General features: G+C 38.4%; 3 protein-coding genes across 5 annotated transcripts; all 3 read left to right on the forward strand.

Annotated features, from left to right (window-relative positions):
• The first annotated feature begins 592 nt into the window (after nucleotides 1–592).
• LOC121893592 lies at nucleotides 593–5,523 on the forward strand. Of its 3 annotated transcripts, none has more exons than XM_042405594.1 (6): nucleotides 593–1,902; nucleotides 2,199–4,346; nucleotides 4,499–4,602; nucleotides 4,682–4,954; nucleotides 5,070–5,163; nucleotides 5,371–5,523. In XM_042405594.1, the coding sequence occupies exons 2-6, from the start codon at nucleotides 4,238–4,240 to the stop codon at nucleotides 5,499–5,501; spliced, it is 711 nt and encodes a 236-aa protein (XP_042261528.1). In that variant the 5' UTR covers nucleotides 593–1,902; nucleotides 2,199–4,237; the 3' UTR covers nucleotides 5,502–5,523. The 3 variants fall into 3 exon arrangements, with proteins under 3 accessions (XP_042261528.1, XP_042261527.1, XP_042261526.1); XM_042405593.1 differs by having other exon boundaries at nucleotides 593–1,151; nucleotides 1,819–4,346; XM_042405592.1 differs by having other exon boundaries at nucleotides 593–4,346.
• Nucleotides 5,524–5,564: 41 nt separating this feature from the next.
• Nucleotides 5,565–11,199, forward strand: LOC121893589. The gene is made up of 5 exons (XM_042405589.1): nucleotides 5,565–6,118; nucleotides 6,258–6,938; nucleotides 7,134–7,214; nucleotides 7,404–9,554; nucleotides 11,192–11,199. Exons 4-5 carry the CDS (start codon nucleotides 7,814–7,816, stop codon nucleotides 11,197–11,199), a joined length of 1,749 nt encoding a protein of 582 aa, XP_042261523.1. The 5' UTR covers nucleotides 5,565–6,118; nucleotides 6,258–6,938; nucleotides 7,134–7,214; nucleotides 7,404–7,813.
• A 2,971-nt stretch (nucleotides 11,200–14,170) lies between these two features.
• LOC121893591 lies at nucleotides 14,171–16,287 on the forward strand. The gene is made up of 2 exons (XM_042405591.1): nucleotides 14,171–14,254; nucleotides 14,286–16,287. The coding sequence occupies exon 2, from the start codon at nucleotides 14,339–14,341 to the stop codon at nucleotides 15,521–15,523; it is 1,185 nt and encodes a 394-aa protein (XP_042261525.1). The 5' UTR covers nucleotides 14,171–14,254; nucleotides 14,286–14,338; the 3' UTR covers nucleotides 15,524–16,287.
• Nucleotides 16,288–17,298: the final 1,011 nt, after the last annotated feature.

Raw genomic sequence — 17,298 nt, forward strand, 5'->3', positions numbered from 1 at the left:
AGCCATTTTGCCACGCCCATTCAAAGCGACCACATAGGATTTTAGCTGACATCACTCTAGACATGTGTGTCAAGTTTCATGACTGTAGAGCAATCCCTTCTCCCTGAAAAACAGTATCATATTTCATGGCGAAGGATGTGTCGCCATGGTAACAGCATTCAGTTTTGGGTCATGAGCTGCCAAATGTAGCATCACCAAGGTCTTGTTTATTAGCTGACTTAATTTCAGGTGCATCAGCCAAATTTCCTAGGAGTAATTAGACAAAGTACGACGCATGATACTTCCTGTTGCCAGTAGGTGGCGCTATGACTTTCGCTAAATATGAGACTGAACATGTGTTCAGACCGAGACTCTTAACAAGCATATGAAATTTGGAAAAGATCAGACCACGTGGAGTGAAGTTATAAGGCGTTGAAATGTCATGGCGTCACATCGGAATTCGCCGCTTCGCCATGGCAACACCTTTCGACGAAGTGTCACCAACTTCATAATATACGATCTCCAAGGTCTTGAGAGTTTCCTGAGTAAATTTCAGCTGGATTCGATCACCGTCCTAATCACAGGGCGTCAGAGCGTAAAAACATGTAACTTCCTGTTGAAGACGCACACTGATTTTGAAGTCCTTACGACAAATTCCGTACGAGGAGTTTGTTAAAATACAAGGCATGACAAATGGCAGTGAAAAAGTTTTTCAAAATGGTGGACTTCTTGTTGGATGCTTTTTGTGCGTGTGAATAAATTACATATGCCCTGTGAATTTCATTTTCTATGTTAATCTTTAAGGCTGGGCTTCAATTTAGACATTTTTTATGGGGCACTTTTGAGTTATTTTGTGTCATACATGTCAATGACTCATACAAAATGTAATTTTGTGTCTCTTCAGACATGTGTCAAGTTTCGTGACTGTTGGCCATTCCTTGTCGCTGAAACAAGGAATTGATTGCGGCTATTGATGTGTTGCCATGGCAACGGCTTTTGATCATGTGTCATTCTCATGTAGCGTCCATGCTTTATTAAGAGGATGAGGATTGGTCGACATGTTATGTTCCGATTTAACCTTAGTCAATCAGAGGCAGAGTAGGGGCGGGGCTACCTGGAGTATGTGTAAAAAAAAATAGCCGGGCAACCAGATCCACTTAAGCAAGCTGAAGGTTAGCATCTCTTCTACTGTGTTTTCACTTGTCATTTTTAATAGGAAATATGAGTTCGGGATATGTTACATGACGAAATATGTCTTGTGACGATAGAACATGTTTACTATTACACATATTATGCTATATTTTTTATTTCGTAATACGTAAATTAAACCTTTTATGACAATATCTTTTTATTAGTTTTGAGTCTCTTCATTGCTTTTCGGTTACTTTGTAATAAAGTACTGTTCTTGGATTTTTATTTGCAAAGCTTTGGTCATAGTTAATTCTCAACTTGTCATTGCTGTGTTTCGCTGCTCTGCAGCTCTGCACAAATGGTGGGGTGGGGGATGGGCAGCGTCTGCCGCGTTCAGAAAGTACTAAAGAGTAGCGAAGTAGCGAGAAGGCGACTTGAAATGATAGCAAAATTCAGCAGAGATAGTAATTGTTTATACGCCTTATGAAATTACTAATTATTAATTAAAGTGTAAAAGCATATACAGGCTTGTAGTTGCACAATTAATTACTTTTTCTCTGAATTAAAAATGTGCTATATCTATATGATATATGATATGATGTGATATTTTTGTTTTGTTTTCTTTCCATAGTATGTGGTTATTAATTAAGTATTTATCTTTGTTGTTTGTAGTTTAATTATTGTGTCGGGTTTTATGTTGTTGCGCAGATGGCTGAGGCATCACCCTCGAAATTCAGTAGAACTGATGATGCTGAGATGGAGCAGCTCCGGCAGGAGCTGCAGCTACATTCTGTAAGTGATTAATGTGGTAGTTTTTGTGTAGAGAGTATTTATGAGATTCTTTATGAGTTGGACAAAACACATCGGAAAAATAAATATGGTATTTGGAAAATAATATCGACATGATAATATGGAAAAATACAATGTTATGCTCATACAAATCAAATTCCATGTACATAATACTTTATAAAACCGGCAAATACTTTTTTTTTTAAATCAAGGTGTGATTTTTACCTTGCTATTGTTTATTTTTTTTTAATGTTATCAAGTAATTGGATTCAAATCAGCATGTGTTTATCTGTTCACAGTATTCATGCAACGACGAGGCAGTGCCCCGACGCCAGCTATATGAGCAGAGCGTCGGGGTACATGGCCGAGTCTGCCACAAGATGGCAAAAGACATTCGTCTTCGCCGGGCGGCCGAGATGAAGCTGCGCATGGAGCAGCAGCAGAAGCATCAGCTTCAACTGCAGCTGCTCCATGCGCAGCAGCAAATAAAGGAACTGCAGGAGCAGTTGGAGGTGGAGCGGGCGTGTGCCTGTTTTATTAAAGATGGTAATTGTTTGTTCAGTTGTGGAGAGGCTATTGTAGATGTTATTGAGTACCATTGCATGTTTTATATTCATATGCATTATATATATATATATATATATATATATATATATATATATATAGTTCAAAAGAATTTATGTCATAAAGTGTTATTGTCACAATGACTGTTTTAATATTTTTGTCTACCATGTCTGCAGATGCTGCCATTCCTCCAGAGGAAGAGGAAGAGGAAGAGGAACCCTCCACCTCATAATTTTTTAAAAAAATTTTTTTGTTGGTTTTGTTCAAATAAAGTTTTTTCAAATGTTCTTGTGGTTGTTGATTGACTGTTATCAGGTGTATTAGTCACAATATTATTTAACAGGTGCCCCTTGAAGTGTGTGTTATTCTGTTGTCAATGCAGAAGAACCCCCTCCACCCACAATATTATTAATAGGTAAATTTTAATAAAGTTATACTATGTACCAGCTCCATATTTGGGTTTTATTGGTACACAGTCACTTCTCTGTTCAAAAATAAAACATTATATTGTTTTATTTATAGCTTTATGATTATTTTCACAACATAGATTAATCTGTAAAAATTCATGAAATGGAGCAATTTAGTTGTTAGAGTAACGTGAGTAATTACTTATTAATATCCTTTTTTATGTTATTTTCAATATTTTTTATCTAACCAGGTCAGTATTGGTTTCTGTCTTTTTTGTTTCAACATATTACCTCTTGAAGCATTAATACTCAGTTTATTTGTAAAGTACTGATTAATTTTAAATGTAGCAGTTCATTACAACTATTTCCTTTTAATAACATTGTGCGCTGGAACGCAAAGGCTTTTATTTTGACAACTTCCGTAATGGTATCCGGTATGTTTTTTTCTTCAGCAGCTTTGCGCATATTTGTCGGCACTCCTGGTTGGCTGATTTGAATTTTGAAAGCCGCAAAGGTTAAGGTATAAATACTGGTGAGATAACGTTTGCCGCTTGTTGCTTTGTTTTCGGACATTGTGACAACTGGTGAGAGAGCGATAGCGCGAACAAGCTAGCTTGTGAGCCTTTCTGCAATTTCAACAGCAACTTCAGCAGCGACTTTAGCAGCGACTTTGACAGCATTCTTCTTCTCTTCGGTGGACTTTTGGTGAACGCACTGTAAGTGAATGAAATGTTTTATAATTAGCGACAAAGTTTTAAGGTATTTGTGGCTCATTATCATTTTATCCTCATGTGTATCATTAGCTCCTGTGTAAAGTCAATTATAGCTTTAGGAACAGTGTTTTTTTATGTTTCGAGTATGGTAATTTCAAACGTTGTCCTATGAGTAACGTACGTTTTGTGTTAACGGATAGCTGCACTCCCACTATCGAAATTTAGCTTTAGCATTATTATTTGTATTGTTAAACATAGATTGTCAAAGCACTCTGCTAAACTAGCTATGATTAACGCCATCCTATCAACCAAATATAGCCACTTTTTCTTAGTCTATGGTCTGTAAACTTGTACACATCGTCGGAGTCCCTTATATTAACCATGTTATTTTATCAGAAATTATATATCCCTTGTGGCCAAGTTTCTTTCATTGATAAAGTGTGTGTGTGTGTGTGTGTGTGTGTGTGGGTTGGCGCGCGCGGTCTGTCTATTACAGAAAACAATAATTTGAAATATTTTCCCGCCATTGTAAATGATATGTTAGATGTATGAAAAAATGTAATAGTACCTCTATTGTGTGTTAGAAGTGTTTAGTAATGTCATATAGCACAGTGTCATAATGTAAATTAACCAGTTGTGTCTGCATATTTTCAGATGCCTCGCAAGAAGTCCTTTCGCCGTTCTCAGGCAGCCAGGCAGAGCATGGCGGAGCGCCGTCTTGTGGTTTCCGGACCTCAGCGGCCTTCCACTGGCACCTGTGCCCGTATGTATTCAACAGTTTTTTCAGTACAGCTTTTTCTTATATGTATATGCATTACATAGTTGTAGTATGATTGTAATGTATGTTTCCATGCATTTGTTTGTTCCAAATTTTTAATTGAACTTTTTGTGGGGTTGTTGTGTTTTTATAAACAGGTGAGGGCACAGGTTTTCGTCATAAGGTGAAGAAGTGGCCAATTTCTGCTTTGACTGGGCGCAGTCACAAATTGGTCATTCCACCTGAGGATCCTGACAAGAAGGTATTATTGGTTTAATAAAAAACCTTTGATGTAAAGAGTTGTTATTGATTGTAATTGATTAAATTGTTTGTTGTTCCAGTTCGTTCTTGTCATTGGAGCCTCCCATCTACGGGCCATGGTAGATGGATTTGTGAAGATGCCAGAGGGACGCCTCTCCTTTGGCTTCATGTCGACCCCGGGGGCCTGTGCGTCTGAGTTGAGGACCGAGATGTTGCATGCTGCTGTACCTCGGACACCCGACGCAGTCTGTGTGATGGCCCCCAGCAACAACCTGACCGCCAGCAGGACGGTTGATGAGGCGGGAGCTGACTTTCGACAGTTCCTGCGCAGCGCGTGCAGTCTCTGGACAACGGTATGCTTTATAGTAGTAAATAGTCTTTGGTACTACGCATTATTTGATTGGGTTACCTGGTGAAAATTGTATACAATAATTTTCATCATTATGGAAATACTTTTGTTTTGTATAGGTCTTTGTCCAGGATTTCACACCTCGCCTGAATGCAGACCTGGGTATTCAGGAACTCATGCGGCAAGAGTTCCATCGTGTGGCAGCCAGCATGGGTAAGTTGAAAAGAAAGTTTTAGTGTTAGTTTTGATATGTATAACAGATGATTTCTTTTTGGCCTATCTGATTATAGGAATCAAAGAATTCATTCAGTTAATATGATATAAAGTGACAAATTAATATATGTAGATATTTCACTGTTTCATGATGTGTGTGTGTGTGTGAGTTTTTTGTTTCAGTGTTGTTGTTTTTTTTTTTTTTAGGTATCAGATACTTTCCCACCGCTGAGCACTTCCCCTTGGATCGCCTGGACTTGTGGAGCAGAGATGGTGTAAGTAGAACAATATCTGATAAGATTGCCAATGAAAAACTTACTATACTCAAGTTTAGTTGATTTTTAAAGTGCAATTCATTGTAGATTCATACAGACATGAAAACTTCTGTTTTGTAAAATGTTATTTATTACTTATATTTTGCAGGTCCACCTGAGTGATGCTGGCGGTATGGCGATCCTCTCTCAGCTGATCTGGATGTCTGCTTATCAGCTATTGGAGACACCACCACCTACGCCCCAGGTTCCTCTAAGGACTTCACCCCCTGGGAGAACCTTTGTACCAAAGGTGGTGGTGAAGGGAGAAGCACCTGTGCCGCGTCCGTCAAACCCTTTTGACTGGACAGTTGTCAGCAAGGGCAGGAAGGTGAGACATTGCATATTGTATGTGTGTTTTAGTTTTTGGAGTGGAAGATTTTTCCTGACTAGTGTAACACTGTGCGGACAAAGTGATATCCATTTGTTGCTGTACCTGTGTGCATGTTTTGGCTTATTTTCAAGATACATTTGCAACAATGGTCTTGTTCTTTTGTTTTCCACAGGCAGATGAAACATCAGTCAAGTGTTTCATCCCGCTGAATCCCGTCCGTTTCAGCAGTGCCGTGTTGGATGCGATGGACAAAGCTGTCCCATCGCATCTCCCTAGCCCTGTGTGCACGGCTGTTCCACAAGGCAAACTGGTAATTTGCATTCAAATTGTATTTGTGAGGCCTTTTTATAAGTGTTTTGTCTTGACACAGAATGGGACTGTTATATTGTATGAATTTACTTATGCCCCAAATTTGTATTTGTATTTAAAATGTTTTTGTCTTACATTAGAAGCCAAATGTGGTCCGCCGGCAGAAAGCTGTTGCCTCAAAAAGGAAACGTGGACAGCAGCAGGTTGGTAACTTTTCTTTTTTTAAATGTTATATTTACATTTTTCTTTTGTATAGTTTGAGAAGATAGTAATGACATATTTACCTGTTTGTAATATTCAGGGAGTAATTGTGAAACAATGATAAAGTACATTTATACAGTTCTTTCAATTGTGTTTCCTTCCTAGGTTGTGGCTAAACCTGGCACCCAGCTCGTGTCTTGTGAGGCCTCACCTGGCTGTCCTGTGAAAGACGTTCTGCCGGTGGAGGTTTGTGTGAATGTATTTTACACTTCAGCATTATTTACAATCATGCAAGTCTAGTTTAAATTGGTAGCCTATAAGGTTGCATATAAAAAACATGGATTAGTTATACACATTGTATATCTGTAAAGTCGAAGCAAATTGTATAATACAGACCTAATGTTTATAAAGGATGTTTTGTTCTTGCACTAGAAGCCAGAAGATATTTTGTGTCACAGCAGACTTGCAAGGAAGTATTTTAGTAATGTGGTTCATTCATTTTGTTTAATTTTATTTTGTTTTTGCTTTTTGTGTTGTAGGAGGAGGCAACCCCCTGTTTTGTGGAGGTGTTTTCCCAGGATTCACCTACCATTGTCAAGACAGTGGTTGCAGGCGAGGAGGTAGGTGCTCTCACTAAAAATTTTCTGTTTCGTTCTGGTTTCTTGCAATGGAGTTAGTGAAGCTACTTTATTGTCACTGTTCATGTAGTATAAATGATAATTACAAATTGATATTTCTTGTAGCATTAAAGCCCCATGTCTATGCAGTTTATATATTGTGTTTTTTCATGGGGTATTTTGTTTTTTGTGTTGTAGGAGGAGGCAACCCCTTGTGTTGTGGAGGTGTTTTCCCAGGATTCACCTACCAGTGTCAAGACAGTGGCTGCAGGCGAGGAGGTAGGTGCTCTGAATGAAAATTTTCTGTTTCGTTCTGTTTTCTTGTAATGGAGTTAGTGAAGCTACTTTATTGTCACTGTTCATGTAGTACAAATGATAATTACAAATTGATATTTTTTGTAGCATTAAAGCCCCATGTCTATGCAGTTTATACATTGTGTTTTTTCATGTGGTATTTTGTTTTTATAGGAGGAGGGAACCCCTTGTGTTGTGGAGGTGTTTTCCCATGATGCACCTACCAGTCCCATTCAATTGGTTGGAACAGAGGAGGTTTGTGCTCTTAGTCTGAATGTTTTTGAATCTAGTCATCAGCTATGCTATTGTTAGTGTAGTATATGCATGATTGAAAACAGTTTTGTTATTATTTGTAGTAGTAGTAGTTGCACTTTGGAAACGTAATATAGTCTAGATGAAATCAAGTGTAAACATGGAAATAGTAACCAGCCTTTTTTGTTGAACTCAATAAATACACCTAACTAGATGAAGACTAACTAAAGGTGTAATACAGTCTGTGATCGAGAGTGTTTTGTTTTGTCTATTTCTGATGAGGATGATGATGGGAGCGCACTGATCAAAATCTCCATTTATCTTTATTACAGATGCCGGACAAGGAGAGTCTTCATCATCAGCACTCATCAGGATCTGGTAAGGTGAAGAGCAAGGCTAGCCCTGGCTCCAGCGTATTATGGTCTTCTGTAGTAGCTGGTACTTCTAGCCATGTTCAACATAGTGTAACAGGTTCGTATCATCAGGGTAGTAATCGCTTTAAATATGGGGGATTCCAATGTATGGCTGTTGGTTTGGTAAGTCTGGCAAAACATGCGGTTGACAGTGTTTTTGCATGGCAGGTAAAAGATCTAGACAGGGTCGTAGTTTTAGGTGATCAGTTGTACACGTCTTTGAGAGACAACAAGAAGATTAGTGGATCATCTAAATTCTTGTGTGTTCCTGATTTGCCAAAGCACTCGGTTATAGATGGACATAACTTTGAGTTTCGTTATGGTGACTATGTTTCGGGTGATGTCAGTGTGGTTGATGGAGAGTTTATTCAGGCTGGCATATTCATGTCTCTACAAAATGGCTTGAAAAACATGTTTGAGAAATATGATACATGTTTGCTAACATTGTGTGGTACCACGTGTGCAGTCATTCGTCAAAACGGACGCTATGCGGTTGTTGATTCCCATGCGCGCAGTGCTGCTGGAATGCCAGATCCTAACGGTAATAGTGTTGTTGTATATTTTAGTTGTCTTAAAGAGGTGTACAGTTTCATATGCAATTTGTCTACATCTCTCACTCAAAATGACAGACCATATGAGATTGCTGGTGTTCGTGTCATTTGCGGGGGCAGTAAGTCTGAGTTGAGAACAACAAAGTGTACTGACACTGTCACGACTTGTGAAACTGCATCCATGGCTTTCGGTTCATCGCTGGTATGTGGTATTCCTTCAGGAAGTAAAGTTGACCGAGGTACAAAGCGTAAGATTACAGGGCAAACTTGTGCTGCTAAGAAAATGAAAAGGAATAATGTGGCTGTAGTGAATTCAGATGTTGTGTTTGTCAGTGATGTAACTTCGAAAAAGCTGTGGTTTGATCCCATTTGTAAAGATGTTGCGCAGGCTTTATGTACACAGTTTAATGTAGAGTTTGAGAAATATGATGCACCAATGCCTACAGAAGTTGGTCTGTTGGGAACGCCGTGTAAGAATGAGAAAATAGTGGCTGACGGTAACTGTTTCTTTAGAGCGATTTCCCAAGCTGTTAGTGGAACACAAAAGAACCATAGGAAAATTAGACTTGCTGTTGTGAAACAATTAGAGAGTAATGCTGCGGACTATAAAAGTATCTTGAGAAGTGAATATTCTTCAGTGGTAGAATACATTAAAAGTTCAAAAATGCGATATGTTGGCAGTTGGGCAACTGAGGTTGAAATACAGGCAGCAGCAGATTGTTTAGGAGTTAATATCTTTACTTATCATGATGATCGATGGCTAGAATATAGTTGCAAATATAGGTGTTTTTCAAAACAGGGGATCTACTTAGAAAATTGTAATGGTAACCATTATGAAAGTGTTGTTTGTGTTCATCAGCCTGAACTCCATAGTTGTTATGGTAGCTGCAAGTTGAACAGGTCTGAGTCCAAAGTGTACAATTTGAGACGGCAGAGTGCAGAGGAATGTTCATGGGTTAGCGCTGTGACAGAGAACACAAGTAAGAGCGATCAGAAAGTCCAGGAACAGAGTACAGCAACAAATAATGCTATTTCTAAGTATTTTATAAAGAAAAAGTATCTACAAATGAAAAAGAAATATCAGGAAATTGTGCAGCATAGGGAGAAACGTAAGGAAAAGATTAAAGTGAAATATCAGAAAAATGTGTTGCATAGGGAGAAAGTTAAGATAATGAGTATCGGGAAATATCAGAAAAATTTGTTGCATAGGGAGAAAGTTAAGGAAATGAGTATCGGGAAATATCAGAAAAATTTGTTGCATAGGGAGAAAGTTAAGGAAATGAGTATCGGGAAATATCAGAAAAATTTGTTGCATAGGGAGAAAGTTAAGGAAATGAGTATCGGGAAATATCAGAAAAATTTGTTGCATAGGGAGAAAGTTAAGGAAATGAGTATCGGGAAATATCAGAAAAATTTGTTGCATAGGGAGAAAGTTAAGATAATGAGTATCAAGAAATATCAGAAAAATTTGTTGCATAGGGAGAAAGTTAAGATAATGAGTATCAGGAAATATCAGAAAAATTTGTTGCATAGGGAGAAAGTTAAGGAAATGAGTGTAAGCAAATATAGGAGAGATATGTTGCATAGGGAGAAAGTTAAGGAAATGAGTGTAAGCAAATATAGGAGAGATATGTTGCATAGGGAGAAAGTTAAGGAAATGAGTGTAAGCAAATATAGGAGAGATATGTTGCATAGACAAAGTGTAAAAGCCATGACTAAAGCGCGATATTATGGAAATGCTGACCATAAGAAGCGTGTTTTAGCAGCCAACAAAGTGAAGAGGCAACAATTGAAAGAAAAGGCGGAGCAGTTTGATTTTGTTATGGAGCAGTTTTTGGCTAAAGTAAAGGATGGGCCAGAGTTTGTGTGTTGCGTCTGTCATAGATTGTTGTTTAGACATCAGGTTTTGAATTGTAAGAGGGATTTTTATAACAAGAATGAAGCAGTAGCATCATTTGCAGATAAATGTATCACTGAAGTGTATTTACACAAATGTAATAAGGACTGTGAAAAGCCATGTCAGTTGTTGGATACAGCTAGAGGTTGTCTGTGGATTTGTTACAATTGTCATGGTAAGATTAATAAAGGTATAATGCCACCTGAATGTGCAATAAACAGTTTGAAAGTTGATCCCATTCCACCAGAGTTGGCATGTTTGAATAGTTTAGAGCAGCATTTGATTTCTTTAAATATACCATTTATGAAAATGTTAGCGTTACCTAAGGGAGGACAGAATGGTGTACATGGACCAGTAACATGTGTTCCAGCAAATATTGTGCAGACTAGTAATGTTCTGCCTCGTTGTAATATGGAAGGATCTTTGTTGCGTGTAAAATTGAAACGCAAGTTAACGTATAAAGGGCATTATGAGTATCAGTTTGTTGATACTATGCATGTAAGGCAGGCATTGCAGTATTTAAAAAGGACAAATGTGCATTATAAAGATGTAGAGTTTAATGAAGCTTGGTTAAATGAGTTTTGTAGGGAAGAGGGTGATTTAGGGAAAGACACTGATGGTGATGTTGAAAGTGGTAAAGTTGATTGTGAAGATGAGCTTTTGCACGATAGACAACAACATTGTATGTTTCAGGATACGTGTCTCATGCCTGTGGATATTGGTCAGGAAATGCTGGATCAATATTTTGATGATATATTGAACCTTGCTCCAGCAGAAGGAAATAGTCCTGTAAAATTGCTTTCAGATCATGCAAACGAAGCCAAATGCTTTCCGGTGTTGTTTCCGCAGGGACTTAATACTTATCATGAAAGTAGAGCAAATCGTTTGACGTTGTCGCGATATTTTAATAACAGGATTCTACATGCGGATGGTAGGTTTGCACACAATGTGGAATATATCTTTTTTGCGCAGTACATGTCTGAGATTGAGCAGGTTGTTTCTAATGTATCCATAGCATTACGAAAAGGGAAAGGCTGTATGTCTCAAAACGTACCTGATAATAAGGTAAACGATATGTTAAAAAATGATGAATCTTTGAAAAAGTTGTTGGAGTTTGATGATGGGTATCGTTTCCTTAAACCGATTCGAGGTACCCCAGCTTTTTGGCAAGGAGCACAGCGTGATTTGCTTGCTTGTGTTCGTCAGCTCGGTGTTCCTACCTGGTTTTGTTCCTTTTCTTCTGCTGATATGCGCTGGACAAATCTTCTGGATAGTATTTTGAAGCAGGAAGGTAGAGCACAGACTGCTGCAGGTTTAGAGTGGGCAGACAGGTGTGATCTTTTACGCTGCAATCCTGTCACTGCGGCCAGGATGTTTGATTTCCGCTGGCATGTTTTTTTGAGAGAGGTACTTATGTCGCCATCACATCCGATTGGTAAAATTAAGGATTACTTTTATCGAGTGGAATTTCAGCAGCGCGGTTCACCCCATGTGCATTGTTTGTTTTGGATAGAGAATGCTCCATTGATTGATAAAAACACAGATGAAGAAGTAGTTGAATTTATTGATAAATATATAACATGTGAGTTGCCATCCCAAGATGAGACTTTATTGGAAACTGTCACTTCTGTGCAGCAGCATTCAAAACGACATTCAAAAACTTGTAAAAAGAAAAACACGGTTTGTCGTTTCAATTTTCCGAGGCCAGCATCCGCTCGAACGTTTATATGTCGCCGTAAAGATGATGAAGAGTGCAAAAAAGCATGCAGTTGTGAGACAGATAAATCTTCAACGTGTGTTAATCATAGTCAGAAAACTTCAAATGACATGAAGAAAAAACATGCAGCAGAGATAATGACAAAAATCAAGAATGCTCTTTCCAATGAGAAGAATAGTTTTGATAGTGTGGTACATTTATTCCAAAGTGTAGGGATTGATCAGGTCACTTTTGAGGCTGCATATACGTGTTTAGCTAGAAATACACATATTGTGTTAAAGAGGCAAGTTAATGAAGTCTGGATAAATCAGTATAGCAAACCACTATTAAAATGTTGGCAGGCAAATTTAGACTTGCAATTTGTTGTTGATGCGTATGCGTGCGTTGTTTATATTATCTCTTATATGTCTAAGGCAGAAAGAGAGATGGGATTGTTGTTAGGGAATGCACAGAGAGAAGCATCTAAGGAGGGAAATGTTAGTGCAAAGGAGGCATTGAAAAATCTAGGCAGTGTGTATTTGCATAACAGAGATGTGTGTGCTCAAGAAGCTGTATACAGATTGACAAATATGCATTTAAAGGAATGTTCAAGGAAAGTTGTATTTGTACCGACAGGGGACAATATAGTTAGAATGAGTTTGCCTTTGAGTGTGTTGAAACAAAAGGCAAGATCGCGCGCTTGTACCTCAGAAGATGTTTGGATGACTAGTTTTGTTGACCGTTATAAAAATAGGCCAAATGATAGTGTATTCAATGACATGTGTATGGCAACATTTGCATCTGAATATCGTGTTTTGAGTAAAAATGAAAAATCTCAGGGCAGCATTAAATTAAAGAATGATTGTGGTTTTATCACGAGAAGAACACGAACAGATCCTGCAGTTGTTCGTTACGCGCGCTTTTCTGAGACAAAAAATCCAGAATTGTTTTACCAAAGTATAATGCAGTTGTTCTTGCCGTATCGTGCAGATGTGCAGCTAAAACCTCCAAACTGTGAGACATTTGCGCAGTTTTACGAAAATGGTCATGTGAGGTTTAGTGATGGGTCAAGACATCCTGTTAAGTCAGTTGTTGATTTGAATAGAAGTCATTTTGAAATTAAAGCAGATGAATTGGATGAAATCCAGAATACAATTGATAGAGATGGTGTATTAGAGGATGCGTGGTGTGAGTTGTGCCCAGAGCAAGAGTTGGAGCGTTTACAGTGTGACCAAGAACGAAAAGACAAACAACAGATAGTGGAAGAATATGAGGAAAATATTCCAGATTTAGCAGTAACTAGTCAACATGTTGCACATTTGGAAAAAAGAAAAAACATCATGTGTAGAAGTGAAGGTTTGGCTTTAATTAGATCTTTGAATGAGACACAGCTTGCTGTTTTTTATCAAATTCGACAATGGTGTTTAGAGAAAGTATTAGGGAAAAATCCAGATCCCTTCCATGTATTCATCACAGGTGGTGCAGGGACAGGAAAAAGTCATTTAATAAAAGCGATTCAATATGAGGCAATGAGGCTATTGTCAACGGTGTGTCGTCATCCAGACAATATTAGTGTGTTATTAACGGCTCCTACAGGGATTGCTGCATATAATTTGCATGCATCTACTATTCACCACACGTTTAGTATCGGAAAAAATGTTGGTTTACCCTACACACCTTTGGGTGAGGAAAAAGTTAATTCTTTGCGCGCTAAATATAGTGATCTTCAGATTTTGATAGTCGACGAAATATCAATGGTTGATCATAGGTTGTTGTCATACATTCACGGTAGGTTAAGACAGATTAAGCAAACCGGTGATTTCTCACCATTTGGAAATGTGAGTGTAGTTGCTGTTGGAGATTTTTTCCAGTTGCCTCCAGTAAAAGGGAAACCCCTATATGTAGATGATGTAGGTGTCAGCTTGTGGTCTAATCTGTTTAAGGTTGTTGAATTAAAACAAATCGTTAGGCAAAAAGATAACGTGTTCGCAGAGCTATTGAACAGGGTGAGAACTCGATCAAAAGGAACCCCAATGTTAAGCAGTGACATACAAATATTGAAACATTGTGAAACTGGTGAAGTCAGCTCAGCTTTACACATATTTCCTACAAATAAACAAGTAAATGAGCATAATTTGGCACAGCTGCTTAACATTTGTCCTGAATATGTCGAGATAGATGCTCAGGATTTTGTGAATAATAAGAAAACAGGCAAACTAGAATTGAAAAATGGACATCATGCGAAAACATATAACACATGTTTGACTGAACAGCTGTTGTTGGGTGAAAATGCGCGTGTAATGCTGTGTAAAAACGTGGATGTTACAGATGGTCTTGTTAATGGGGTTTGCGGTACTGTAACTCATATAGTTGGTGCAGATAAGGGTACGTTTCCTCTCAAAGTGTATGTTAAGTTTGATGATGAGCATGTTGGCGCGCAGAGGAGGAAACAATCGACGAGTAGCTTAGTTTTCTTTGGTTCCACCGGTATTGAACCAGAGGAAGAAAAAGTTACTAACAAAGGTGGTATGCGACGACAGTTTCCGCTGAAACTTGCTTGGGCTTGTACGGTACATAAAGTACAAGGTATTACTGTAGATAGTGCTGTTGTTTCTCTTAAGAAAGTATTTTCTGCAGGCCAGGCATATGTAGCCCTAAGTCGTGTTAGAAGTTTGTCAGGTTTGGTGATTCAAGATTTTGAAGATAAAGCCATATATTGTAAGGATGGTATTCAGGATACAATTCAGAGTATGCCTCAATTCTTGAACCAAAATATAACTAGACACAAATTTAGTACAAGTAGTTTTACTGTATTTTTGATGAATGTGCAAAATTTGACACACCATGTATCTGATTTGGCATTATGTACACAGCAATTGCAGCTTAACTGTATTGCTGTTACAGAAACATGGCTACCTGCTGCTTCCTCATTTGAAGCTGTAAAGATTGATGGTTTTACTTTTCATGGTTGTCCACGAAGTTTATCTTACAATAGCAACAATCCAGCACTGATTGAACTTCAAGGACAACAGCATGGTGGAGTCGGCTTTTATAGTGCAGACAATTTGGAATATAATATTATCAAAGCAACAAATGTGAATTTGGAATGTTTTATTTATAACTATGTTACATGTAACATATTAATAGCTGTCATTTATCGACCACCATCTTATCCCATGTCTTTATTTAAAGAACATCTAGGCAAATTAGTTGATTGGCTAGATCCAAAAAGTAACACAATTGCAATCATGGGAGATTTTAATGAGGACATCTTGAAATCATCAACAATCTGCAAATTTCTAACAGACAAAGGGTACATTCAATATGTTACACAGCCCACAACAGAGAAGGGCACATTAATTGACCATGTGTATGTGAAAACATCACATTATGAAATTGAATCAGTAGTGTTGCCAACATATTTTAGTGATCATGAGGCGGTTGTTTGTTCTTTTAAATGTATATCTTCTGACATAGGACAGTAATACTTTACAACTGTTGTAGATGTATGTTTTTAGTGAGCATTATTTGGTGATTTTTAACTTTATGAGTTGTATGTTATTTAAGCTTATTTATGGCCAATCATGAAATATGAAATGAAACTGGTATTTTTAACCATTTTGTGTATTAGGTGTTGTAAAAATAAATGACAAGGGTTTCTTTTTCCTGCATTACAACAGCATTTATAAGTCTAACATGTATTGATAATATTTGATAATGCACAAATGACATTTGGTGAACAACTACAATATAATTGTCATTTTGACATAATATGAAATGCTGCCACATGCTGTGGGTAATGCAGGTTTTGCTTTTCCTTCTATGTAGTGTCAAAAAGCAAAAGGCACCGGTAATGGCTACTCCTGGTTTATACTGGGATGGGGTTCGATTCCCTGCGGTGCCCTGCTGATCAATTTGACATTTACATAAAAACATGTCCTCCAGTGCATGTCGAAGTGTTGCCCAGTCGAAGGTCTTTTGTCAGTGACTTGTAGATGTTTCCGGACTCAGGCTGTTTTCAGACAAATCAAGGAGAGAAACATCACTTCCTTTGTGCACTATTTTGCCTTCAGCTGGGACTGCTGCGTTGAAATGCTGTAGGGGGCGCTATCGAGCCAGTTTGCATCACTGAATGAATATTTTAAAGTAGACATGCTCAGGCCTGGATTGATATCAAACCTGTGAAGTTTGAGGTAGATCCAACCGTGTACACTCAAGTTATATCAATTTCCTCTGTCATGGCGAAACATCAAAAGTCAACGCCACGCCACGGCGTTGATCATACACTAGTCTAGATGACACACACTGATTTTGAAGTCCTTACGATGGATTCTGTAGGAGGAGTTCTTTAAAATACAAGGTATGCGAAATGGCCAAGAAAAGGCGAAAATGTACCATTTTTTTCAAGATGGCCGACTTCCTGTTCGACTTACAATAAGGCTTCAAGAAGCTTTTTTGTGCGTGTTGACATTATACATGTGCCCTGTGAATTTCATCTTTCTACGTTAATCTGGAAGGCATGGCTGCAATTTTGAAATTTTAAAGGGGGCGCTGTTGAGCCATTTTGCCACGCCCATTCAAAGCGACCACACAGGATTTTAGCTGACATCACTCTAGACATGTGTGTCAAGTTTCATGACTGTAGAGCAATCCCTTCTCCCTGAAAAACAGTATCGTATTTCATGGCGAAGGATGTGTCGCCATGGTAACAGCATTCAGTTTTGGGTCATGAGCTGCCAAATGTAGCATCACCAAGGTCTTGTTTATTAGCTGACTTAATTTCAGGTGCATCAGCCAAATTTCCTAGGAGTAATTAGACAAAGTACGACGCATGATACTTCCTGTTGCCAGTAGGTGGCGCTATGACTTTGGCTAAATATGAGACTGAACATGTGTTCAGATCGGAACTCTTAACAAGCATATGAAATTTGGAAAAGATCAGACCACGTGGAGTCAAGTTATAAGGCATTGAAATTTCATGGCGTCACATCGAAATTCACCGCGTCGCCATGGCAACACCTTTCGACGAAGGGTCACCAACTTCATAATATAAGATCTCCAAGGTCTTGAGGCTATTCTCTGTAAATTTCAGCTGGATTCCATCACCGTGCTGCCCACAGGGCGTCAGAGCGTAAAACATGTAACTTCCTGTTGCCAGGAGGTGGCGCTATGACTCATATCCTGTATTGTCACATGGACCCGTTCAGGGCGGGACTCTTATGAAGCACAAAAGGTTTGGCTCTCTTAGGATCATGTATGC

This window comes from Thunnus maccoyii, unplaced genomic scaffold (assembly GCF_910596095.1).
Source record: "Thunnus maccoyii unplaced genomic scaffold, fThuMac1.1, whole genome shotgun sequence".
NCBI classification, from domain to species: domain Eukaryota; kingdom Metazoa; phylum Chordata; class Actinopteri; order Scombriformes; family Scombridae; genus Thunnus; species Thunnus maccoyii.

Excerpts from the sequence above, each read along its gene's own strand:
- LOC121893592 (XM_042405592.1), top strand. The coding sequence starts at position 4,238 with ATGCCTCGCAAGAAGTCCTTTCGCCGTTCTCAGGCAGCCAGGCAGAGC. Across the intron at positions 4,347-4,498 it reads TTCCACTGGCACCTGTGCCC|GTGAGGGCACAGGTTTTCGT; the intron begins GTATGTATTCAA and ends TTTTATAAACAG. Across the intron at positions 5,164-5,370 it reads TCGTGTGGCAGCCAGCATGG|GTATCAGATACTTTCCCACC; the intron begins GTAAGTTGAAAA and ends TTTTTTTTTTAG.
- LOC121893589 (XM_042405589.1), top strand. The coding sequence starts at position 7,814 with ATGCCGGACAAGGAGAGTCTTCATCATCAGCACTCATCAGGATCTGGT.
- LOC121893591 (XM_042405591.1), top strand. The coding sequence starts at position 14,339 with ATGCTGTGTAAAAACGTGGATGTTACAGATGGTCTTGTTAATGGGGTT.